This window comes from Macaca thibetana, chromosome 15 (assembly GCF_024542745.1).
Source record: "Macaca thibetana thibetana isolate TM-01 chromosome 15, ASM2454274v1, whole genome shotgun sequence".
Classification (NCBI taxonomy): domain Eukaryota; kingdom Metazoa; phylum Chordata; class Mammalia; order Primates; family Cercopithecidae; genus Macaca; species Macaca thibetana.
In genome coordinates, this window is record NC_065592.1 from 106,427,637 (window position 1) to 106,453,230 (window position 25,594).

The 25,594-nt window shown below is 39.9% G+C and overlaps 1 protein-coding gene across 16 annotated transcripts in view; it reads right to left on the bottom strand.

Moving 5' to 3' along the window:
• The window catches only part of LOC126937714 (ankyrin repeat domain-containing protein 18A-like), an 82,786-nt gene that overhangs the window by 26,175 nt on the left and 31,017 nt on the right, over positions 1 to 25,594 (bottom strand). For 8 of the 16 annotated variants that reach the window (XM_050761368.1, XM_050761367.1, XM_050761365.1 and 5 more), the window contains 9 exons: positions 23,642 to 23,754; positions 21,300 to 21,429; positions 12,407 to 12,688; positions 11,596 to 11,807; positions 10,008 to 10,230; positions 7,598 to 7,643; positions 6,378 to 6,431; positions 3,404 to 5,248; positions 3,112 to 3,250 (listed from right to left, as the gene is read on the bottom strand). In XM_050761368.1, the coding sequence (XP_050617325.1) occupies positions 5,238 to 5,248; positions 6,378 to 6,431; positions 7,598 to 7,643; positions 10,008 to 10,230; positions 11,596 to 11,807; positions 12,407 to 12,688; positions 21,300 to 21,429; positions 23,642 to 23,754 (1,071 nt within the window). In that variant the 3' untranslated portion in view covers positions 3,112 to 3,250; positions 3,404 to 5,237. Of the gene's footprint in view, positions 1 to 3,111; positions 5,249 to 6,295; positions 6,432 to 7,597; positions 7,644 to 10,007; positions 10,231 to 11,595; positions 11,808 to 12,406; positions 12,689 to 21,299; positions 21,430 to 23,641; positions 23,755 to 25,594 lie in introns of those variants that run through there. The other 8 variants (XM_050761372.1, XM_050761358.1, XM_050761366.1 and 5 more) reach the window with 5 other exon arrangements.

A 25,594-nucleotide genomic window follows, 5' to 3' on the forward strand; every position in this document is an offset into this window, starting at 1 on the left:
ACTATCAGGATAGCATCAAGGGGATGGTCCTGTATCATTCGTGAAGGATCTACCCGCACCATTTTAGGACTAAATCTTTTTCCACCTAGGCCCCACCTCTAACATTAGGGAGTATAATTCCACATGAGTTTTGAAAGGGACATAGAGACAAACCATATTACTCTGTCCCTGACCCTACGAACTTCATGTCCTTCTCACATTGCAAAATACAATCATGCCTTGCCAGCATGAGTCTTAACTCATTTCAGCATTAACTCAAAGTTACAAAGTCCAAAGTCTCATCTGAGTCAAGGCTACGGCCTCTTTTCCCTATGAGCCTCTGAAATAAAAAGCAAGTTCACTGCTTCTAAGGTACAATGATGGTACAGGCATTGTGTAAGCTTTCCATATCCAAAAGGAAGACATTTCCCAGAAAGCTTTATTTCTATCTGAGGCCTCCTCAGCCTGGCCTTCACGGTCCATGTTTCTGTCAGGATTTTTGTCACAATCATTTAACCAGTCTCTAAGATGGTCCAAACATTTTCTCATCTATCTGTCTTCTTTTGAGCCCTCCAAACTCTTAAAATGTCTGTCCATTACCTAGTTCCAAAGCTGCTTCCACATTTTCAGGTATCTTTATAGCAATGCTCCAGTCCTTATTTGCCATTTTCTGTATGATTCATTTTGAAAAAGACGTTTAATTGGCTTATGGTTCTGCAGGGTAGACAGGAAGCACACTGGCTTCTGCTTCTGGGAGGCCTCAGAAATCTTTCAATCTTCGTGCAAGGTGAAGAAAGAGAATTGTCTCACATAGCAAGAGGAAAACATGCAGAGTAGGGAGGTGACATAGAGTTTTCAATGACCAGGTCTCATGAGAAGTCACTCATGATTGTGAGGACAGTAGCAAGAGGATGGTGCTAAACCATTCATGAGAAATTTGCCTTCAGGATTCAATCACCTTAGACCAGGATCTACCTTCAACATTAGGAAATATAATTCAACATGAGATTTGGTGGGGACATATATTCGAATTGCATCATCAGTCTTTGAGTATAAAGAAATCCACATCAGGCTTTATACAGCCAGCTTCTTTGAGACTCTTCACACGGTTTGAAGTCTACAGCATATATACTAAAATATTCATACTTTAAAAAGCAATAAAGTAAGTGGTATCTTTCTTCCAAAAGTTACACTGGTAGTGTAGGCAATCATAGCATGATTTAGTTCATCTTTGCTACTCTTTCTATTCTATCACCATATTAACTGTTTCCTACACAATTCTATATTCAGCTGAGTTTCAACTGAGAACAAAAGCATCCTTGTCCTACCACCAACAGCTGGCATTAGCTCTTTTTTAGTGTTATTATTCTGCTGTAGAAAGTATCCTTGAACTGGAAACAGTCCACAAAGGAGTATCTAGTCATTTAACACTACCAATTCCTGGGTAACTTTTTGAAAAACTAGTATATCTTGTTGTAAGAAATACTGCATCTGCGAGTCCATGTCTCTCATTTGAATTGGATGGAAGCAGTGAATTTCAGCCAAAGTGGCCAAAAAAATCCTGTTCCTGTGATTCTGGCGTCATCAGCCTCTGCACCTCTGTCTTCCCTTCTGCCACATGTTGCCTGCTCTGCATGACTTTGGTAAGGGCTTCCTTGTGTATACGGATGATGTCCAGGATTTTGGTCTGGTGTCCCTGAGACAGCACTAACAGGTCCATGACTGGGTCCAGGTCCTGCCTGGGCTGATTGGCAAAGAGCCAATCAGTGTTGAAGGCATCTCTGGTGAAGTGATGGCCTGCTCCAGCTCCAAGACCTGGCCGAGGCTGAAGAACTGGCTGCCTTCTGATGCTCTTTCTTAAAGCCTGTCACCGTCATCTGCTTGCATGTCAACTCACTGGCTGTGAAGTTGAGCTGAGCGTCCTGCTGTCCATCTTCTTGGTGAATCACTCGAAGCTGTCAATCTTGCTCTCCCACTCCTAAAGGTTGAGGGTCATCCTGGGGGTGGGCTCAGGGTCAGGAAGAAGCTGGAATTCACCATCTCATCCTTCTCAGCCTACCTCTTGCCCTGTCTCCAGGCTCTTCAGTGCTGGTGGGGCACATCAGGAAGTGATGGAAGATGTGGCACTGTGCCCACACCCAGAAGCTGGCCGTGCGGTTCATCCACTAGATTGGGCCCTTTCTGTACTTCAGCAGAGTCCTCCTCAAGATGGCCTGTGGTCTGCCTCTTGGCACCCAAGAAGCCCACAGTGCTGTAGGAGCCCTGAAGCATGGACTGGGGCCCCAAGGGCAGCGCACACCCTGCTCCTGAGCCTGCTGCTCATTTTCTCTATGTGGCTCCATTTGTAGCACAGTTGTTGCACTGAGGCCTGTGCATGCCAGGCAAGGCCAAACTGGCTCAAAGAGCAACCAGCCACCTCTGCAAGGGTGTGCCAGGAGCAGGTGGACCAGCCACCAACCTCACTCGCTGCCCTCAGGGTAAATCAGTAATTCTGCCCTGGAGGTAGGGCCCCAGTGCCATCTGCTTTTCCTCAGGCCTCCGCTCCATCAGCCATCAGGTGGCAGCTACTCAGGCTGCGGGACCTGGCCACCCCTGCTTCCTTGAGTGGGTGAGGCTGGTGGCTGGTCTACCTGCTCCAGGCACACCCTTGCAGAGGTGGCTGGTTGCTCTTTGAGTCAGCTTGGCCTTGCCTGGCATGCACAGGCCCTGGGTATTAACAAGCTGCGCTGAGTGAGCTTGTCCTGTCTTGTGCCAAATTCTAAGTCTGGCCAGGGCCACAGAAGGCTGAGTCCCCTGGGTGGTAATCCTGGCTGCTGCTGGAGGGCCCACAGTGCCTATCCCCTCCCAGGGCCCAGGATGAGGCCCGACTGGGTCAAGACCCTTTAGATATGGATCTTGTTCCCCAGGAGGGGACCTCTGTCCCACAGGTTGGGTGAGAAAATGTATGGCATGCTGCTGGCTGCTAGGGTTGTTGGGAGGCCACGTTTACCCTTTCCTCCAGGGACATCAAAGTTTCCAGCTTCCCCTTTGAGAATGACTTCCCAAGGGCCAGGTGCCATCTGGGGCTGCAGGGCAGCCGTCCGCATGCTGCCCTGGCTTCTTCCATGTTGTGCTCATCACTATCCACCAAGGGGGGTCAGATGCAGGCACCATGCAGGGCAGTTGTCTCTGGACCTGCGTCTTGGCTATCATGGAGCCACACTGGGCCTGGTGACAAGGGCCCTGATGGGGTTGTCCTGGGGTTGTCCAGAGGAGATGCAGAATGGAATTGCTGTGAGGATGAATGAGATGACTCTCAGCACAGAACAGGCACCTGGTGAATGCTCAGGGATTACCCTCAGTAGCTGCCCAGAGGCCAAAACCACCCACCTGATAGTGACTGTCCCCAAGCCAGGAGGAAGAGAAGAGAGCAGGTCCCACTCACCTGAGTCTGATCAGTCAGCTGTGCTGAGATGTGCCTCTCACCTAGAAAACAGTCCTTCACGCAGAGCCACCCACAGACACTGCTGTGTGTCTCTTACTGCTCCACAACACAGAGGTGATGGGGACTCAGCAATAGCGACATTGTGGGATGACACAATCCACCACAACGGGAGCCTGCTTGGGTCAAGAGTGCTCAGAGTCAGTGTCCTCTATCCCCTGAACTGACATGTGTGCATGGTGTTTGTGCATGCGTGTGTGTGTGTGTGTACATATGCGTGTGTGTGTTTGTCTTGCTTCTCTGGCCAGGCCTAGCTGCTCCACTCACAGGTGCACCCATGTCCTCATCACTGTCACTACCAGGGCCCAGGGCCAGGATTAGAGCCTCCACAGGTGCTCCCCAAACTCTACCCTCCCCACTGAGGGTTGTCCTGGGGATGCAGACAGAGGAAGGGCACTGGGCAGAGCAGAGAGGGCTGGCACCCTCTCTAGGTGGAACCCAGGTCGTGTGTAAAGTTGTAGGTCTGTCTATATTCAACACATCTTCTCACATTCTCTTTCCAGCAACCGTCCAGGGTGTCCTAACTCAGCTTCCCTACAGATGGAGGCAAGAAGGCTCCACAGACAAACCCCCTGCCTGAGGTCACACAACGGCCAACTGGCCAGGTTCCTACTGACCAGGTGCCCCCAACCAGGTCCCCACTGATGAGGCCCCTAATGACCACTTCTCCATTGACCAGGTCCCACTGACCAAGTCCCCACTGACCATGTCTCCTTAACCAGGCCCCCATTAATAGGCCTCATGGACCAGACCCCACTGACCAATTTCCCACTGATCTGGTCCCCATTGACTGGGTTCCCACTGACAAGACCACAATTTACCAGGTTGCCGCTCACCCCAACCCCACTGAACAGTTCTCCATGGATCAGTGCCCAGCTGACCAAGCCCTCTCTGACCAGGCCCTCACTGACCAGGCTCCAAGCCACTAAGGCCCCACACTGACCAGGCCCCTAATATACTGAGTTGACCCCACCAACCAGTTTTTTATAGTTTATGTTTCAACCGATCAGGCCCCACTAATAAGGCCACCACTGACCAGGTCTCTACTGGCTAGGCTTCCAATGACTAGGTCACCAGGTCCCCACTGGTGAGGCCTTCACTGAGGAGGCCACTGCTAACCAGGTCCCTGCTGATCAGGTCCCAACTGACCAGGTCCTGATGACCAGGTCATCTCTGACCATGGTCCACTGATGAGGCCCCTGAGCAGTGGTGCTCAAAGTCTCATTACAATGCCCCCATCAGCCCACAGACCCTCCCTCCCTGCATGTGTGCCCAGAGGTCAGGCCTTGGGGGTTTTCTTGGGCCCCAAGGCCTCTCCTCCAAGACACAGGGAGGGACAGTCAGCCTCAGGCTCCAGGTACCCAGCTTCACACTTGCCCCCCAAGGCCCTCTGGGCCCATCTCAAAGGAGATAGTGAGATGGCCTGGCACTGCCTGGACATGCCATGTAGCCTATTCCTGAGTGTCAGAGTGGGAAGAAGGAAGGGACATTTGGCAGGCAAGACACCCTGTTCTTCTGGGTCTCCCAGGCCCTTCCCGCAGAGCCCCGATCTAGAGACACAGCACAAAGGTTGCAGAGAGACTAATCCAGAACCCTTGAGGCTGAGCCAGAGACCACATGAGGATTGTCCCCAGACAGCTAGAAGGTCCTTCGCTAGTTTCTTGGTACCTCAGTGGATGCAGCAGTGGTTCTTCTGTTGGGGACTAGTAAGTGTGTGCTGGGGAGCGCTCACCTGTGTTTCCTCGGTGGCTCCAACTCTGCTTCTAAGAAAAATCACTCATTCCGGCCCTGGGGCAGAGAAAATACAAGATTAGCTTAGAATATTTTATGCCAGAAAGTTAAAAAGTGCTGATAGAGTAACAGGGACAAATCAAAAAGACACAAAGTCAGCTTGAAATGTCTACTACTGACCTAATCTTGGGGAATTGGAGCACAAGAATCATAAGCTTTCCCTTCTCCTTTATTTATTGTTTTTGTTTGTTTGTTTTTGAGATGGAGTCTCGCTCTGTTGCCCAGGCTGGAGTGCAGTGGCACAATCTCGGCTCACCGCAAGCTCCACCTCCCAGGTTCACGCCATTCTCCTGCCTCAGCCTCCTGAGTAGCTGGGACTACAGGCGTCCGCCACCATGCCTGGCTAATTTTTGTATTTTTAGTAGAGACGGGGTTTCACTTTGTTAGCCAGGATGGTCTCGATCTCCTGACCTCGTGATCTGCCTGGCTTGGCCTCCCAAAGTGCTGGGATCACAGTTGTGAGCCACTGCACCCGGTCTTATTTATTGGTGTTATTTCTCCATGTAGAACAAAGAAGAGAACAAGAAAATCATCTGGCAACCATCATAGTAATACTTGTTCAAACACAAGTCACCCACAAAATGCTAAATCTAATGGGTTTTGAGGAGTAACCAGATATTTACAGAGCCTCAAAGTATTTCTACACAAAATATGGTTGAACTACACATTGAAAATCATAACATTAGCATGGACAAACCTGGCAGGTACTCTTTAAGTCTCCTACTATATAGAGTAATAAAAACTGTAAAATGCAAATAAGCCTTTGATGACCTTTACTAAAGTATCAACGATGACTTGGTTGTTTGGCTGTTTAAACAGCTGACATTTGGGCAATTTGAGTATGCCCAACCCAATAATACTGGTGTTCATTTGCAAGATCCACTTAAAACTTAAGAAGGCTAAAAAATGTCATTTAAAATACCATATAAATTTTCAACATACATATGACACAGAAATATTCTAGTACATGAAAAATTTAGTAAAGATTGTGATGTTATATATTTTATGAGAAACAATTAAAATTTCATGTAAATAGCCCAGTAATAAAGTTTGATTATCTTTTAAATCATACAACTTTTCCTTAAGATTTTCTGGTTAAATATTCTCTTCATTAGATGTGGCTTACCAGTGGATTCTAGAGAAGAAAGTAGACCGGAGCAAGTGCCCAACACATCAAAAGCTGGAAAGAAAAAGAAAGAATTATGTTCTTTACCTAATACATTTCAGTTAACTAAGTGTGAGTTTAAAATGTAAAGAGTTGAGAACATTATCAGAGTTAATAAGAATGAGAAATATGTATGTACAATTACAATCCAAAATTACTATTAAATAATCTACACATAGCATAAATTCTAACTGTGGTTAAATATCACAGCTTTTTCATTCTTCATTCATGTACTCAACAGCCACGTTCTAAGGTACTGAAACTAGCACTGGAATTACAAGATGAAGATGGCATGGTCCACCTCTCAACAGTCATATGCTATAACCTAAAAAACAGACAGGCAGGCAATGTCCATATAGAGTCACAGATACCATGACAGGTATACAGCAGGGCACTACTGGAACACACAGAAGGGACACCTATCCCACTTTTGTGTCAATATCATGGGCTTTCTGGTGGAGGAGATCCATAGGTTGATGCCTAAAGGACAAGGAAAAGCTTGCCAGATAGAGGGAAAAGGCAAAGGCAAAGAGCCTGAGGTGACCAACAGCCCGGTGGAGTTCTACTCCATCCACTTTGGTGCTAGAGCAAAGGGCAGAGTGCGGTAAGTGGTGAGAGACAAGGCTGAGTAACTTGACAAGAATTACATTGACATGGGTGTTTTTATTTCATGGTGAAAATTTTGGAACTTTTCTTGAGAACAGATGTAAGTCAATGACACAGTAAACGACAGGAGATTTAAAATATCACCTGTCAAGCGACTGCTTATGAAGGGTTATTGCTCAGTTAAGTATTTCTAAATGAGTCTGAGGTCTGTTGGCCTTCAATCTCCACCAAAACCCTGAGAACTTGATGATGCCTTTGTTTTCGGAGAATCCTTTCAGTGTGCTGGCTGACAGTTCCATGAGGATGGCAAAAGTGAAGAAATTGTAGAGTCAGTGAAAAAGAGATGGATACACTTCTCGGGAATTTTTTAAGCTATGGAACATGATGAATTAATGGTGCATAAGTATACTCTTCATTGTGAAAGTTTTTGTTTTCACATCTTTCATTAGATGTGTGTAAGAAAAAGATACTGAACATAGTATCTACTAACCCACAATGAAAAGGAATGCCATCTGCTATTTACACTTTATTACTAAAATAAACCTAAATTTAATTAATAAATTTTGGCAACATACTTTTCTTTGTTTCTCTAATTATTTGTTCTACACAGTCTGGCTCCACCTAAAATAAGTAAAAAAAAAATGTTTAAATTAAACAAGAGACAGTATCATGAGAATAATAAATCACTTACAAAATGTGGCCTTTAGTATTTTTAGTGACTAGACATAACATGAAGTTTGCTTAAATAGAAAAATAATCACATAATAAAGTAAAATTTCTACTTAAGTTTAGATAATAGGGGATGTATCTGTGTAATGCTGTTTAGAGTAATCTGACAAAAATAGATAATATTGGTCTGTTGGATATACATAATTTTAGAAAGGTGGTGTTTTATTAGTACAAAGGTTAAACAATGGCAGGGCATGACAGCTCATGCCTGTAATCCCAGCACTTTGGGAGACAAAGGTGGGCAGATCACAAGGTCAAGAGATCAAGACCCATCCTGGCCAACATGGTGAAATCCTATTTCTACTAAAAATACAAAAATTAGCTGGGCATGGTGGTACGTGCCTATAATCCCAGCTACTTGGGAGGCTGAGGCAGGAAAATCGTTTGAACCCAGTAGGCGGAGGTTGCAGTGAGCCGAGATTGTGCCACTGCACTCCAGCCTAGTGACAGAGCGAGACTCCATCTCAAAAAAGAAAGAAAAAAAAAAAAAGTTAAACAATTAAAGTCATATTTTGCAATGAATGCATTGCTTTGAAATTCTTAGCAAAACTCTGTCCTTTATAAAAGTTCAATCCAATTTTTTACTTCAATAAATTTTTTCTTAAAAAGAAATTTATATTCTTTACTTATAGAAAAAAATTTTTATAGTAAATTTTTCTTGCTTTTTTTTTTTTTTCTAGTTTGTATGCTAAATTAAAGTGGTACCAGTGTAAGTTTCTTCCAAAGGTATATTGAGGGATGCTGAGGTTTGGAGTACAATTGAACCCATCACACAGGTGGTGAGCATAGGACCCAAGTAGTTTTTCAATCCTGGCCCACTCTGTCCCTCCCCGTTCTTATTTCCCAGTGTCTACTGTTCCCATGTTCACGCCAATGTGCACCTAATGTGTAGCTCCCACATATGAGTGAAAACAAGATATTCGGTTTCTGTTTCTGCCTTAGTTTCCTCAGGATAGTGGATTCCAGCTGTATCCATGTTGCTGCAAAGGACATGACTTTGTTCTTTTCATGACTGCATAGTATTCCATGGTGTATATGGAATTTTCCAATCTACCTTGGATTTTCAATCACCCAATCCTTGGGTGCACCTGGATTGACTCCATGTCTTTCTATTGTGAACAGTGCTGCAATGAACATACAGGTGCATGCATCTTTTTGTTACAATGATTTATTTTCCTTCAGGTATACCCCTAGTATAGTAATGGGGTTGCTGCATGTGGGATTACATGTGCCTGCCACCACGCCTGGCTAATTTTTATAGTTTTAGTAGAGACAGGGTTTCATCATGTTGGCCAGGCTGGTCTCAAACTCCTGGCTTCAGGTGATCCATCTGCCTCAGCCTCCCAAAATGCTGGGATTACAGGCGTGAGCCACCGCACCTGGCCAAGCACAAATCTTTTAACAGAAAAATGGAAATGAATCTTTCAGTGTCTTGTTTATTTAATTCATAAAATGCACTTATTTTGGATTCTATGAAATAATAAATATCTATGTGTGGTTAAGTGTTTGGTTGCCAGTCATTCACTTGTGATTATGGGTGGGAAGAGTTAAGATGGTGCAAAGAAACTTTAAAAGTGGTATGGGCTGGGCATGGTGGCTCACCCTGTAATCCCAGCACTTTGGGAGGCTGAGGTGGGTGGAGCACAAGGTCAGGAGCTTGAGATCAGCCTGGCCAATATGGTGAAATCCCATCCTTACTAAAAATACAAAAATTAGCTAGGTGTGGTGGTGGGCACCTGTAGTCCCAGCTACTCGGGAGGCTGAGGCAGGAGAGTCACTTGAACCGGGGAGGCGGAGGTTGCAATGAGCTGAGATCATGCCACTGCACTCTAGCCTAGGCAACAGAGCAAGATTCCTTCTCAAAAAAAAAAAAAAAAAAAAAAAAGGTGATATGAACCACAGACAAACTACAATCAAGTAGAGTAAGACAAAGCATCTCAAAGTATACCATCAGTTAGTAGGCAATAACATGCAATTTCTAAAACCTAACTTAAATGCAGCTTTTAAAGAAATTTTAAATGTGTCAGTTTAGTCACATTTATTGAATGAACTTAGCAAATGGGTATCTCTTGAAAATGAGAGCTCCAGGGAATTAAAAAATGTAAAGTTCCCATTTCCTTTCTGTGTTAACACAGGTAATTATAATCTTCACTTAACATGCATAAGTCAACAGAACAGCTCAGTATTTCACCAAATTATAAACAAGAATTATATTAAAGAAATGAAACCCAAAAGAGAAACGGTCATATAACTAACCTCAGTCAAGGAGTTCTCGCAGTTATTTGAAGTCTGTGGGTTTGAAGTAGGAATTCTTATGGGTGTTTTGGAAATATCTTTTCTGTTGAGTCCTATACTATTAAGATTTTCAATACAAGGTAACTCTGGGTCTGGCCTTATAGGAAGAGTGCTGAGAAAATATTTCATCCGCTCTTTCTCCATAAGGAGCTTGGTGCTGATCACTGCTATTTTCTTATTCGATCTGTAAAGACAGCAAAGACAAATGCTCAGTATTTCATTTTTCCTTGAATGATTCTTAACGACTTGCATTTTTAAAACAGTTGCCCGAGAGTAAACCAAATTACCCACTAAACACTGTTTTCACAAGAAGATGTGTGAGAGCCTACCTCTTGTAAGCAACTTTAATTTTAAAATCATTCTAAATAAGTATATTGCTTCTAAAGTGATTTCTACTGAGCAAGAAGTTCAAAGTCGACAGGGAAGAGAAATGGTTATCAGTGATGTACAGCTCAACAGGTAACCCAGCTGCCTTCTAAAATAGCTCTACTTGTAAGATTCTACAGATTCCTTTAGACATACTTGTATTTGAAGGGTAACTATATGGGAAAATGAATATGTTAATTTGCTTGACTATAAGAACGACTTCACTATAAATAATTATATCAAAACATCATGTTGTACTCCTTAAAGAATGTAGATTAAGAAAACTAAAATGAACAAAAATAATCTAGAAATACTTGTGTTTTGTAAACCAGTTTCAGGTTTCACCCTTGTACATTTCACCCATTATCCAAGAACACTTAAGTATTTGGCACTGAGGAATAACTCAGAGCAACAACTCCTGGGGGAGAACCAGATTGGTTGGTTGGTGATCCAAGAGAACTAAAGCATCTCTGAAGGCAGTTAGCCCCCAGCACTGTGACCAAGGCACTGTAGGTGGGGCTTGTTCTTTCTGCCTTCCACATACCCCTTCAGGCTGAACATGGTGTTTTTCTTTTAACCACCTTGTGGATTACACTTCTTTTCATTCCTGTGATAATTATTCCCTATTTCACAAGGACAACTTGCTGTAACTCCTTGAAAATGTTACACAAATAGTCTTTCTTGAGGCACCCTCTAGTGATAATACTAAAGATCACAATCAAAAACAGTTCTTGCCTCAGTGCCAGGATGTGCCCAGAGTAGAAGCACAACTCGACACTTTGGGTTTAGGTTGTGATCTACCAAAAAATAAACTCTTTAATATTTCTATTTAGGGAAATTCTGGCAATTTTATAACAAGATCACTTTATTAATTATAAAGCTTCAAAAATACTTAGTGAAAAAAACTAACAGGTCAGGTTAACTACATGAGACTTCGGGGAAAAAAGCCATACAAAAGCAAAAAAAAAAAAAAAAAAAAAAAAAAAGAGAGAGCATAGAGACAGAAACTATCCTTGAAGAACATTTTAAAGGTAAGATTATTTACTAACATTGTTTTCCAAAATTACATTATCAGATTAGCAGTCACTTCCTACTGATCTCCTGAAGCCATCTCACTAAAAATTATACTTTCAAAACAAATTAATGAGCTTAATTCATTTTCTGTTAGTGTGTTTTGACTTACTTCATTAAATTTTTTGACATGGAATTGTTAGCTTTCAATGCTACTGCAAAGGCTTCCTTATATTCTGCTAATTCGGTTGTAACCTCTTCATAAGCAGTTTTCATTTCGGAGAATTTACATTCCACATCTGTAAGTGTGAGTTCCTTCTTATTTAGTGAAGCTGTATTATCCTTGTTTAACTGCTCTAATTGTTTTTCATATTTTGCTTGTTCCTAAAACAAATGAAAAGAATACACTTTTAAAACAATTATAACCTAATTACCATATGTTTGCTGCCTTTCATTTTGAGTCAGTGATTCAAAGAGCAATTTTGAATATGTTAAAAAGAGGCTGAAGCTTAAAATATTTATCAGCAATATCAACAAAACTAATAACTGAATTCAGAATTAAATCTGATTTATAAAAATTTGAAATCATACTTATGTTAGTATTAATGTAATCTGGTCCTATAAAAAGTAATAGAATCCATTTATAATTTTAAAAAGTGAACAATGAACAACGTAGCTTAAGACCAATCCAAAAGTATCACATAATTTCTAAATCACAGTTTTATCTTATGCCAGTTGGTCTTAATCATCAAATGACTCTATAGTGAGAATCATTACTTTGAAATACTGATTTTGTTATAATAATAATGTAAATTTAAATATTTAAAAGAAAAAAAAGATGCCACTTGTTTTCTAGAACTCTACAAAGCAAATTGCTCTAAGGGAGGCAGAGGAAACACAATATATACATATTCAAAATATAATTTGCAGTGAAACAAATGAAAGCACATTACAGATAAACTTACCTGACTTTAAAAACTAACCTGTAAATGGGTTTCTTCTAATTTTTCTATTATCTGCATTGTCCTTTCATCTAGCTCTGATTTATATTCTTGTACTTTACCAAGTTCTACCATATTGTTTTCCATATGTGTCTTAAGAGTTAATACTTCTTCTTCCAACATCTTTTTATCCTCCTCAAGTTTTTCACATTTCTCTTGTATTTTTCTCATAGATAAAAACTCCTGTTGAAGAACTTGATTGTCTTTAGCCAAATTGACACATTTTGAAGACACAGCTTCCTTCTCGGCCGTAAGATCATCAAACTGCATGAATAAAATAATAGAGCTTGATAGTGAAGCAGGCTTCGAATAATCTAATACAAAACCAGTAACAAATTTTGAAATGCATTTACTTGCAATAACATGTTATCAATAATGTAGCACAGTCTTCAAATGTGAACCCTTAAATTACTCAGAATTTTAAGAGCGAAGTTAAAGCTACCATGAGTCACAAAAATACACGCTCTACTATCATCATCTTTGCCACAGAACGCCTGCGCTTGATCTTTTCATTTTTCCGACGATTTGTTTTTGTTCCTCCTGAAACGGCACTGAGTGGGTCTCTTAGTGAAAAGTGTCCAACCCCTTCCTCACGGCCACTCCCCAAAATTTGTCAAAAAAAGTTTCACAGCTATCACATCGTTATTTAGGCCAAAGTGGTTTCTTAGTGAAAAGTGTCCAACCCCTTTCGTCACGGCCACTCCCCAAAATTTGTCAAAAAAAGTTTCAGAGCTACCACATTGTTATTTAGGCCAAGGTGGTCTCTTAGTGAAAAGTGTCCAACCCCTTCCGTCACGGCCACTCCCCAAAATTTGTCAAAAAAAGTTTCAGAGCTATCACATTGTTATTTAGGCCAAAGTGATCTCCTAGTGAAAAGTGTCTAACCCCTTCCCTCACAGCCACTCCCCAAAATTTGTCAAAAAAAGTTTCAGAGCTATCACATTGAGTTATTTAGGCCAAAGTCAATAAATTGCTCTCAGAATAAGACTTTGAAAATAATATGATACTCTAGGCTAGGCCTGGTGGCTCATGCCTGTAATCCTAGCTCTTTAGGAGGCTGTGGCAGAAAGATCACTGGAGGCCAGGAATTTGAGATCAGCCAGAGCAACATAGTGAGACACTCTTCTCTACAAAACAATTTTTTAAAATTAGCCAGGCATGGTGGCTCAGGCCTGTAGACCCAGCTAGTTGGGAGACTGAGGCAAAAGGATGGCTTGTACTCAGAGTTCAGGGCTGCAGTGAATTATGAACACATCCCTGCACTTCTGTCTGGATGACAGACAAAGACCATATCTCAAAAAACACAAAATAATGAATCCTGAAAATAAGGATTCTGATGCCATAAGGCTTTTCCTAAACTGCAAATGTTTCATGCTAATTTGAATTGAATTTTAAGAAGTAATGATTCTTGGGGTAAAGGCCATAGAATACAGCACCTAGAAATAAATCCACATATTTACAGCCAACTGATTTTGGACTAAGGTGCCAAGAACATACATTAGGGAAAGGACACCCTCTTCAAATGAAAGGCACTGGGAAAACTATCCATATGGAGAATGACACTAGCTTCCTATCTAGCACCATATAGCAAAATAAACTCAGAATCAATTGATGACTGAAATGTAAGGCCCAAAATTATCAAACTACTATAAGTAAAGATAGGGAAAATGCTTCAGGACATTAGTCTGCACGAAGATTTCTATGGGTAAGACATCAGAAGCCCAGGCAAAAAACAAACGATAGACAAACAGTACTACAACTGAGTGAAGAGAAAACCTGTAGAATGGAAGAAAATATTTTCAAGCTATTCATCTAATAAAAGGTAAATATCCAAAATATACAAGGAACTCAAACACCCTCACAGTATAAAAAATAATCTGAGTTCAAAACTGCGCAAAAGATCTGATTAGTTTTTCTTTTTTTAAGAAAAAAAGAAATACAAATGGCCAATAAATACATTTAAAAATGTTCAGTATCACTAATCATCAGGGAAATACAAATCAAACCTAAAATGTGATATACTCTTGCTCCATTTCGAATAAATGGCTATCATAGAAAAGACAAAAAATAACAAATGCTGGTGAGGTTTCAGAGAACAGTAAACTCTTACATGGTGTTGGTGGGAAGGTAAATTAGTGAAGCCACTTAGAAAACAACATGAGGATTTCTCAAAAAACTAATAATGGAACTGTCGAGGGATCCAGCCACCCCACTACCGGGTATTCAGGCAATAGAAAAAAACCAATAGATCACAAAGATACCTGTCCTCATATGTTCATTGTAGCACTATTCCACAACAACTGATGTAATAAATCAACCTACATGTCTATCAACAAATGAATGGACCAAAAATCGTGGTACACATACACAACGGAACACTATTCACCATGTAAAAAAATGAAATCCTCTTATTTGTGGCCATTTGGATCAGTCTGGAGGATATTATATTAAGTGCAGACACAGAAAGATACATACCGTACATTCGCACTTATGTGTGGAAGCTAAAGAAAAATTGAGGCTGGGCATGGTGGCTCACACCTGTAATCCCAGCACTTTGGGAGGCTGAGGCAGGTGGATCATGAGGTCAGGAAATCGAGACCATCCTGGCTAACATGGTGAAACCCCGTCTCTACTAAAAATACAAAAAATTAGCTGGGCGTGGTGGCGGGCGCCTGTAGTCCCAGCTACTCGGGAGGCTGAGGTAGGAGAATGGCGCGAACCCAGGAGGTGGAGTTTGCAGTGAGCTGTGATCGCACCACTGCACTCCAGCCCGGGCAACACAGCAAAACTCCATCTCAAAAAAAAAAGAAAAGAGTAATTGAGGGCTGGGCGACACGGCTGATGCCTGTAATTTCCTAGCACTTTGAAAGACCAAGGCAGGAGAATCACTGGAGACCAAAAGCTCCAGAGCAGGCTGAGTAACACAGAGAGACATCTCTACAAAGTGAAAAATCAGACAAGTGCGATGGTGCATGTCCACAATCCCAGCTGCTCAGGAGGCTGAGGTGGGAGGATCACATGAGCCCAAGAGTTTGAGGCTGCAGTGAGCTATGATCAAATCACTGTCTCTAGTCTGGGTGACTACAGTTGCCCGGAGACCAGACTTCACTAGCAAGACCTCGTCTCTTAACAACAATAAAAAAGCTCATAAAGATAGGGGATGGGAGTCTGGTTAATGGATACAGAATTACAGTTAGATAAGAGGAATGAGTTCTGGTGGTCTGTGGCATTGTAGGCAAATATGGTTAACTATGATTTATTGTATATTTTTAAAAAGCTAGAAGATTTTGAATGTTCACAATTCAAAGAAATGAGAAATGGTTGAAGTAGTAAATATGCTAGTTGGCTTGATCATTACGCACTATATACGTGTATCAAAATGTCACTCTATAGCCCAAAATTATGTATATACATGTCAATTAAAACAAAAGAGAAGCTATATTTATCCCATCAAAAGAATAGAATATGGGCCATCCTTACTGACTTCCTTCTAATGAATAGAATGCAGTAAAAGGGATACCATGTGGCTTCCCTATCTCAGACTGCTTTCCCTTCAAACTCAGCCCTCAGATTGTGAGAGAGATCAGACCACAGAGACAGACTGGGAGTGCCAGTGTCAGTGTTCATGCTGCCTGCCCCAAGCAAGGTTCCAGCCAATGGCCAGCATCAACCATCAAACGCATGGGTGAGCAAAGCTTCAGATGATGCCATTTCCCCAAATGATCAGCTGTTCCTAGGGAAGCTGAGGGGAGCAGAGGCAAGCTGTCCTGGCCAAGCTTTTTCCAAACCACAGGTTCATGAACTAAATAAATGTTTTTCTTTTAAGCTAAAAATCTCTGAGTAATTGTTAGAAAAATAAGTTTTAAAAAAAGACAACAAGAAACATAACTTATACAGCAGAAAAGACTCTCCTTTAAAGTAGGATCTAATAAATGTTGAGATTAATTTATTGATGACAAACATTATTGAGAAGCAGCAGATAACCAGGAAAGAGACATAAGCTGCTGAAGAGGAACTTTTCCTAAAACCCCCTTCAATTACGAACTCTGATAATAAGGCAAGGGTGTCTCCTTACAATTTCCCCTCAAGTTATAGACTGCGAAGCAAGAAGACATATGATTTGAAAAACAACTAGAAATACCTGATTACATAACCAAAATCAGATATTTATGTGATTTCAATTAACGAAAGTTCTAAAAGAAGCTTTGATCCGGGCACGGTGGCTCACGCCTGTAATCCCAGCTTGGGAGGCCGAGGCGGGCGGATCATGAGGTCAGGAGATCAAGACCATCCTGGCTAACAGGGTCAAACCCCATCTCTACTAAAAATACAAAACATTAGCCGGGCGTGGTGGCGGGCGCCTGTAGTCCCAGCTACTCAGGAGGCTGAGGCAGGAGAACGGCGCAAACCTGGGAGGTGGAGCTTGCAGTGAGCCGAGATTGCGCCACTGCACTCCAGCCTGGGTGACAGAACAGGGCTCCATCTAAAAAAAAAAAAAGAAAAAACAAAAAAGAGAAGAAGCTTTGAGTATTTATTAATCAATCTAGTATTCAATTTTCATTTTCCTTTTTCTCAATGAGGAGGAAATAAGGAGAACATTATGGAATGATTTTTAGACTTCACAGAAGTAAAATAAACATAGTGAGGTTTGAGTGTTAAGACATCAAATGCAATTTCTCCTTTACCTTACTCCAAGCTTGTTTGTATGGAGAAGTTAAGACAATCCCATCTCTATGTTATACCACAATGCTTCTCTATAGCACACAACTTGGCTCTGATATTTTGAAATTCAAAATACCAATCTACCATTTGTCTCTGATAAATTGCTGAATATTACCTGATTTTTAACTGCTGCGCTCCTAAAACTTTTCTTGGAATGAGTTAAACTTTTTATTCCAAGAATCCTCTAGTAAGCTAGAAAGCAGAGCTGTGCATCTCTGTTTCAGTCAAAGGAGGTCAATACAGAAACTGTGGTTTCTGAGAATGCAAGATCTGCACCAAGAAAAGGATTAGCCACAGTGCTACTCAAGAGAACCAGCTACCACGTGGCAAGAGGATCTGCGAACTGGAAGATGATGACTTCACTTGGTTTCCACTGAGGAAAGCTGGCAGCTCAGACTTAAACTTCTCCTTCCTGGATGGTAAATATCTATGGATGATTCTATGAATTATAATGAATTAGTAAAACATAATGCACTAAACAGTAGACTATGTCAGCAGATCCTGTGACCAAAATTTACTGAAAACGAAACTATAGAGGGAGGCACTGGATAAGAGACTAAAGGTTTAAATGGAGAAAAAAAAGAAAGAAAGTGTGTCTTGTAAGCCTGACTTGCCACTGTGTCTTAGAGTAAGTAAGGTATAAGCTGACCACAGACTCCTTTGAGACACAAAAGGTGAAGTTAAAGATATTTCACTACATTTAATTTTTATTATGACATAAGACAACTGGTAATATGCAACATGATTGAAAAAAACCTTTTCATTAAATTTGATTTGGTCCTAGTATAAGAATAGACATAAACAAACTAAGAATTGATAATCTAAAAATAAGCCTGCACATTTACAATTGATTTTATACAAGGTTAACAAAAAAACAGAATGGGAAAAGAATAGTCTTTTCAATAAATGGTGTTGGAACAACTGGGTATACATGTGCAAAAAATATATATATAAAGTTGGACTCTCACCTAATACCATATCTAAAAATTAACTCAAAATAAAACAGTTAACTGTAACAGCTAAAACTGTAAAACTCTCAGAAAAAAACATTGGTATAAATCTTTGTGACTGCATTTGGCAGTTTTCTTAGCCTTGACTCCAAAGCAAAAATGGATTCAATGGACTTCAAAATTGAAAACTGCTGGGCCTGAGAAGACAGTATCAAGAAGTGAAAAGGTAAGACACTGAGTAGAAGAAAGTATTTGAAAAGCATATATCTAATAAGGGACTTACATATATAGGATATAGAATTCATAAATAATAAGATAACCCAATTTTAAAAATGGGCAAAGATTTTGAATAGATATTTCTGCAAAGAAGATATAAAGATGGATAATAAGCACATTAATAGATGCTTAATGTAATTAGTCATTAGGAAAATGTAAATCACAACCACCTTGTGGTATCACTTCACACCACAGGATGAAATCTTTGTTCAATAAAAAAGAGAAAATAAGTGTCAGGAAAAATGTAAAGAAATTAAAACCCTTATCCAATGCTGCTGGGAATGTAAAGTGGTGCAGTCACTTTGGAAAACTGGCAGCTCCTCAAAAGGTTAAGCATGAAGTTACCATATGACCCAGAAATTCCAGTCATTCATTATATACTCCAGAAAAATAAAAACATATGCAAGCACAAAAACTTATACAGCAGCATTATTAATAAAGTCAAGAAGTGGAAAGAACCCAAAGGTCCATCGCCTCACGAATGGATACATAAAATGTTTAATGTATCCATACAGTGGAATATTACTCAGCAATAAGAAGAAATTAAGTACTGATACTGATAGAAGCAGGAGACAGCAAAATGCCTAGGCAGATACAGCACAGTCCCCAGAGAATCTCCAACCAGGCCCACCAGACAAAACATTTGGTGCAGATAAGGGAACCTGCACAGGGTTTTGCCTGGACATGCCAGCAGCGGACCAGAGGCCCACATGCACTGGGGGGTTGGGGTGGAGCCACCAGGAATTCACGCCTTATGCAGAGGAGGAGCCTGGCCTTTTCAGCTCATGTGTGCTGGTCCTGGTATTCAACTGTGAGGTGGAAATCTGATTGCAGGACCCTTCTCTTTGCTGAGAGCTTCCCTTTCACTTAATAAATTCTGTCCTCCTCACCCTTCAATGTGTCCACGTGCCTAATTTTTCCTGATCATGAGAGAAGAACCCAGATTTAGCTGAATTAAGGAGCAAAAACCCTGCATCAATACCTGCTATAGCACAGATGCATCATGAAAAATTATGCTGAGTGAAGAAATAAGCCAGTCACAGTAGACCACTTGCTTTTTATTTCAGAGGCTTATAGGCAAATCTATACAAAGAAGGTGGGTTGTTCCCTAGGGCTGAAGGAGGAAGGGAAAACTAGAGAAGATGGCTAAATGATGTGGGGTTTGTTTTTAAGGTGATGAAAATGTTCTAAAATTGATTGTAATGATGATTGCATAACTCTCTGAAAATACGAAAAGTCAATGACTTGTATATTTTAAATGAGTGAATTGCACGGTGTGTTAATTATTTCTCAATAAACCTGTTGCACCCCAAAATTTATTTGATACTAGTGATCTGGAGACATGGGCTGCTTGGTTTCAGATCACTGGCCAGGGTTCAAGACATAAGAGAATCAACAGCATGTCTTATAAGATGTATAGTGTGTGTGTATATATATATATATATTTTTTTTTTTAAAGTATCCTTTTTATTAGCATCAAGTCTGTAAAATTAAATGAAAAATCTTTCACCACTTAAAGCACTGAGAGATTTATATTGAGGAGAAAGACCTTGTATTCTTTTGCCCCAGTTTCTATCTAAAGGGTCTGGGAATCACACCCTTCAAACTATCAAATCTCATCAGACAGGTTTTATTAACTCTTATGACGTGGCTTACTTTCTAACGTGATTCTGGTACAGCATCACAGAGAGAAGAAGCTGAAAAAAATCAAAGTATTTTACCCCCAGATATATATATTTTTGACACATTTTGAAATGGCTGTTGCAGGACCAAGAAATTGAAATGGCCGTACAAAGCTGTCTTCTGTGGGGGAAACTGCATCTGTAAGAAGTCTTCATTAATGTAGCCCAATCTCTCCCCTTCTAGGTCTTCCCAGATCTAGGGAAGATTAACTAAGAGCCTGATGCATTTAAAGTCTGAAAAGATATTTTTACCCTCTATTTTCTCTGAGGGCTGCCAGCTATGAGGCTTTGTCTACATAATAAGAACCTTAACCTCCGTAACCACCTTATCTTAATTAAGGCCTTCCTTTCTACCTATTTCCAGTTTTAGACAACAGATTTTCTTTACCAATTGTCACCTAAAGAATCCCCAAAACCCACCTATGACTTGTTAGCCCCTCCTTTTTGATGTCCCACTTTTAGGCTGAGCCAATGTCTGCCTTCCTCATATTGATTTATGATTTTCCCTACACCTTCTGTCTGCTGGAAATGTACAAAACCAAAACCAAACTGTAATCTGACTGTCTCATGAAACTTTCTCAAGAGCTCTGGAGATTCAGTAATCCAGGGCCACAGTCACCATATTGGCTCAGAATCAACCTCCTTAAACATATTATGGCTGAATTTGGGTTTATCCATCATTAATATTTCCCCAAATTACATAATTTTAATCCCCAAACTGATTTAAAATTACCTTATGTTGGAATATAAATTATCCTATTACAAAGATACATGTATTTGTATGTTCATTGCAGCACTATTCACAATAGCAAAGACATGGAGTCAACCCAGATGTCCATCAATGATAGACAGGATAAAAAAAATGTGGTATATATATGTCATGGAATACTATGGAGCCATACAAATGAGATCATGCTCCTTGCAAGACATGGATGAACTTGAAGCTGTTATCCTCAGCAAACTAACTCAGGAACAAAAAACCAAACACTTCATCTTCTCACTTATAAGTAGGAGCTGAATGATGAGAACACATGCACTTGGGGTGGGGAACAACAAACACCTGGGCCTGTTTGGGTCAGGAGGGAGAGCATCAATATTAATAGCTAACACCTGCGGGGCTTAATACATAGGTGATGGATTGATAGGTGCAGCAAACCACCATGGCACACGTTTACCTATGTAACAAACCTGCACGTCTCGCACATGTAATCTAGACCTTAAGATAAAATAATTATTTTTAATTACCTTCTGTTTTAGCTTCTTAAACAGAATATCCATTTTCAGTTGATCTGTATTTAAGTCTCCATGGCAACTGAAGTCTTCATTTCCAAATACATTTAACATATTTATTGTCATTTCTAGGCATTTCTTATATCTGCAGAAATGTACAGAAGTAGTAAGTCAAGTATTTGTAAGAGTAAATATTTAATAATTGTTTAAACAGATATTATGTTATGGCATATCAAAGAAACAAATCTATAAACTATGATCCTCTCAGTTTCAACTGAACATAGTTTGAAAATATTCTATATGAAATTATAATCTTAGATAAATAATATGAACAACAATTTTATGGCATACATAGCAGGTAAAGTGATACGATAGCCATACAGTTTTTTTTGAGATGGAATTTCACTCTTGTTGCTCAGGCTGAAGTGCGATGGCGTGATGACGGCTCACTGCCACTTCTGCTTCCTGGGTTCAAGTGATTCTCTTGTCTCAGCCTCCCAAGTAGCTGGGATTATAGGCATGTGCCACCATCCCTGGCTAATTTTGTATTTTTAGTAGAGATGAGGTTCACCATTTTGGTCAGGCTGGTTTTGGACTCCTGACCTCAAATGATCTACCTGCCTTGGCCTCCCAAATTGCTGGGATTACAGGCATGAGCCACCACACCTGGCCTAACCATACAGTTTTTTATAAATAAACTATTCACATCCATTTTGGTATGCTAAGATAAAATGACCTATTAGTAAATATACGCCATAACCCAGAGATGAGTAACTAAGATAAAAAAAAAAGTAAAACACACACATGTTTGAAAAAGACACAAAAATACATTTTGATATCCGATGACCACAGTCTATAACAAGAAAAAAAAGTACACACAAAAAGCATCAAGAAGGTCATTCAATGCAGAGAAAGAGAAGTAAGGAAACATCTTTAATATCTGAGTTGAGGAGAAAAAGAAAACAGGCAGTTTTAGAAAAAAGGAAAGGTGGAGACAGATATGTGATGATTTAAAGACTTTGAAGAAGAGATCTAGAGATCTTTACTGACATAATCCAACAAAATGAAAGAGATACAAAACCATGTAGAGAAAGACAATGACAGAAAAATGTTGAATAGAATCAGAGAACCAACTTAAGTGCTCAGTAAATAAATAGAAAACTAGCTGTGTTCAGGACTTCAAAGACACATTCCATTTTTTTTTTTAATCTGTGATCAAAACATGAATGGTCTTTTACTCTTTTTCTTTAGGTTATACATATATTTATACATATGTATAATTTATTTCTGTAAAACAAAAGTTTAATAAGATGTATACTTCATGTATACAATGGAGGTACCCATGTAAAATGAGTAAATTTCCATGATATGTTTTATATCTAAAAGCAAAAGAAAGAAGCAGAAACCAAATACAAGCTATATATCAAGATAAATTTTGATGTTAAAGAATGACACAAATAGGTCTTTAAAAAATTTGAATGCAGCAGAGAAGAACACTGTAAAAGGAAGAAAAGATGACCAAATACAGGAAAAATATCTTCAGAAATAAAAATTCAAACTAGGTCATGAAGAGTGCACTTGACATCACATGCCCAAAGCATTGTCATTATTGTTTTCAAAACCATTAAAGAATACGTTGCCAAGCACAATGGCTCATGCCTCACTTTGGGAGGCCGAGGCAGGTGGATCATGAGGTTAGGAGTTCGAGACCAGCGTGACCAACATGGTGAAACACTGTCTCTACAAAAAATATAAAAATTCGCCGGGCAGGGTGGTGCACTCCTGTAATCACAGCTACTCAGGAGGCTCGGGCAAGAGAATCACTTGAACCCAGGAGGCGGAGGTTGCAGTGAGCCGAGATCGTGTCATTGCACTCCAGCCTGGGTGACAGAGCCCAACTCTGTCTCAAAAAATAAATAAATAAATAAGTGTAATGTTTCGGCATTCAAAAAAATTTTGAGATCGCATTGTTTCTTTTTTTTCACATATTTTTAATATGAATGTTTTCATCCCAACTTCGCCATAGCACTTAGCTGACTTCTGCCCCGTTTCTCCCCTTCCACTGGACTCTGTGACACATGGTCTCATCCAGAGATCTATTTTTCATCAGTTATTGTGTTTTTATACTGAAATTTGATTTTTTAATAATTCCAACAAAAAAGTGCAAGGGTCATGGACTCCTGCTCACATGCCTATAAAGTTGCGTTGTGAGTTTCTGAAATACATTTTAAAATACAATTCGTTTAATTATGAAAATGCAGACATAAAATGAATTTGTATCTAGGTTTTAGTCAAGTAAAGTTAGAGTTAAATCAATTAATAAATGGTTAAAATGTCCTACAATATGAAAACCATACCCAGTTGTCTCTTCTTTTAATTTATGATTTTTCTTTCTTATTTGATCCACATTATAGTCCAGTGATGATATTAACTCAAAAAGTTTTCTGAATTCTTCATGTTTTTCTTCAGGCTTGAAAACAAAGGGTTTAAAATTATTTTTGCAAAATCTAGAGCCCCTCTTTTATCTTAAAAATATTATTTCTCATAAGTTGACGAATAATATGTATTTAGGCAGGTATATAAAGTGCGTTTTATAAACCTGATGCCAGTAAGGACAGATTTCAAAAATAGTCATTTTCTTAAAACAGATAAAAATGATTCACACTTTCATCATTATCTTTTCTGAAATTTAAACTGCCAAAAATGTTTGTTAAAAATGAGAATTTTTACACATAAAATACTAAGGGTTAGTAAAAGAAAAAAAATAAAGGTAGCTATATTTACATTTTAGTTTTTAAAGATGCTCTAGAAACATTGTCATTAATAGTTTAAGATATTCCAAGTTAAATTACATCTTATTAAGATGATTTTTAGAAAACTCTTACTAGTTCCCATTACATTTTTGATCCTCATCTATCTTCAGGCTGAGCTAAATACTGTCATCCTCTGTAAGTATTCACCTGTGGGTTTTAGTCTTTCCATGTCTCTTTACCATCTCTCTTTAAATAAAGTTTATTTTTTCTATAATAAACAAATAATAACTTTTGTCTAGTTTTTGTGGCTTTTCTATTATCCTGTTTCTCCCCTTCCATTGGACTCTATGACACATGGTCTCATCCAGAGATCTACTTTTCATCACTTTGTATACTGAAACTTGAGATAAACCAGTGTATGGCTCTTTAGAGCAAAACCTAGATAACAGACATCCGGGTTGCTTGGCAAACGTCATGTGTAATCCTGAGTTATGAACCTGTCACAATTTAATTAATTGTTCTGCTCTGTATCCATGCTTTCACACCACTCTAACTGTAAGCCTGCTTCAAGCTAGCCCACCCTCTTTTTGAGGTATGCATAAAAAAAGTCAAGTGCTGTCTTTGTTCTGGGCCCAGTTTGTCAAAAGTTGAGTCCACTGGATCTGAATACACTCAATAAAGATATCCTCCTGTATACACCTCAAGGTCTGTCTCTGGTCCTCCTGATTCCACAACAGCGCGATCTCCACTCACTGCAACCTCCACCTCTCGGGTTCACGTGATTATCCTGTCTCAGCCTCCCGAGTAGCTGGGATTACAGGTGCCCACCACCTCACCCAGCTAATTGTTTGTATTTTTAGTAGAGATGGGGTTTCACTATGTTGGCCAGGCAGGTCTTGAACTCCTGACCTCATGATCTGCCCACCTCGGTCTCTCAAAGTGCTGGGATTACAGGCATGAGCCACCATGCCCGGCTGCTACTCCTCTTTTTAAATTCTCTCAGAACTCCTAAAATCTCCAAAGGTTAACCTGGATTCCCTAATATATATTTCCAACTCTGACCTTTTTACTGAGGCTTCTTCCTTCTAGTACACATATTATAGACAATATTTTCAACCACACACTCATACATTGCTACTTGGTGCAGATTACTTTTGTAGATAGTGAATCTTGTCTATTTTATGTTGATTCTTATTGATGTTACTTTGAATATAGTATTATTTTCTAATCTTGAAGGGGGGCTGTCTCACCCTTAGGATATTGACCAGTATATTTTGTACTTTTTCCTTCTTTTCTTTTCTTTTTTTTTCCTTTTTCTTCGGATATTGACCAGTATACTTTGTCCTTCCTTCCTTCCTTTCTTTTCTTTCTCTTTCTTTCTTTCCCTTTTTCTTTCTTTCCTTTCTTCCTTCTTCCTTCCTTCTTTCCTTCCTTCCTTCCTTCTCTCTCTTTCTTTCATATCTCTCTCTCTCTCTTTCTTCTTTTTTTGACCACTATACTTTGTCCTTTTTTTCTTTTTCTTTCTTTTTTGTTGAGATAGAGTCACAGTCTCTTATC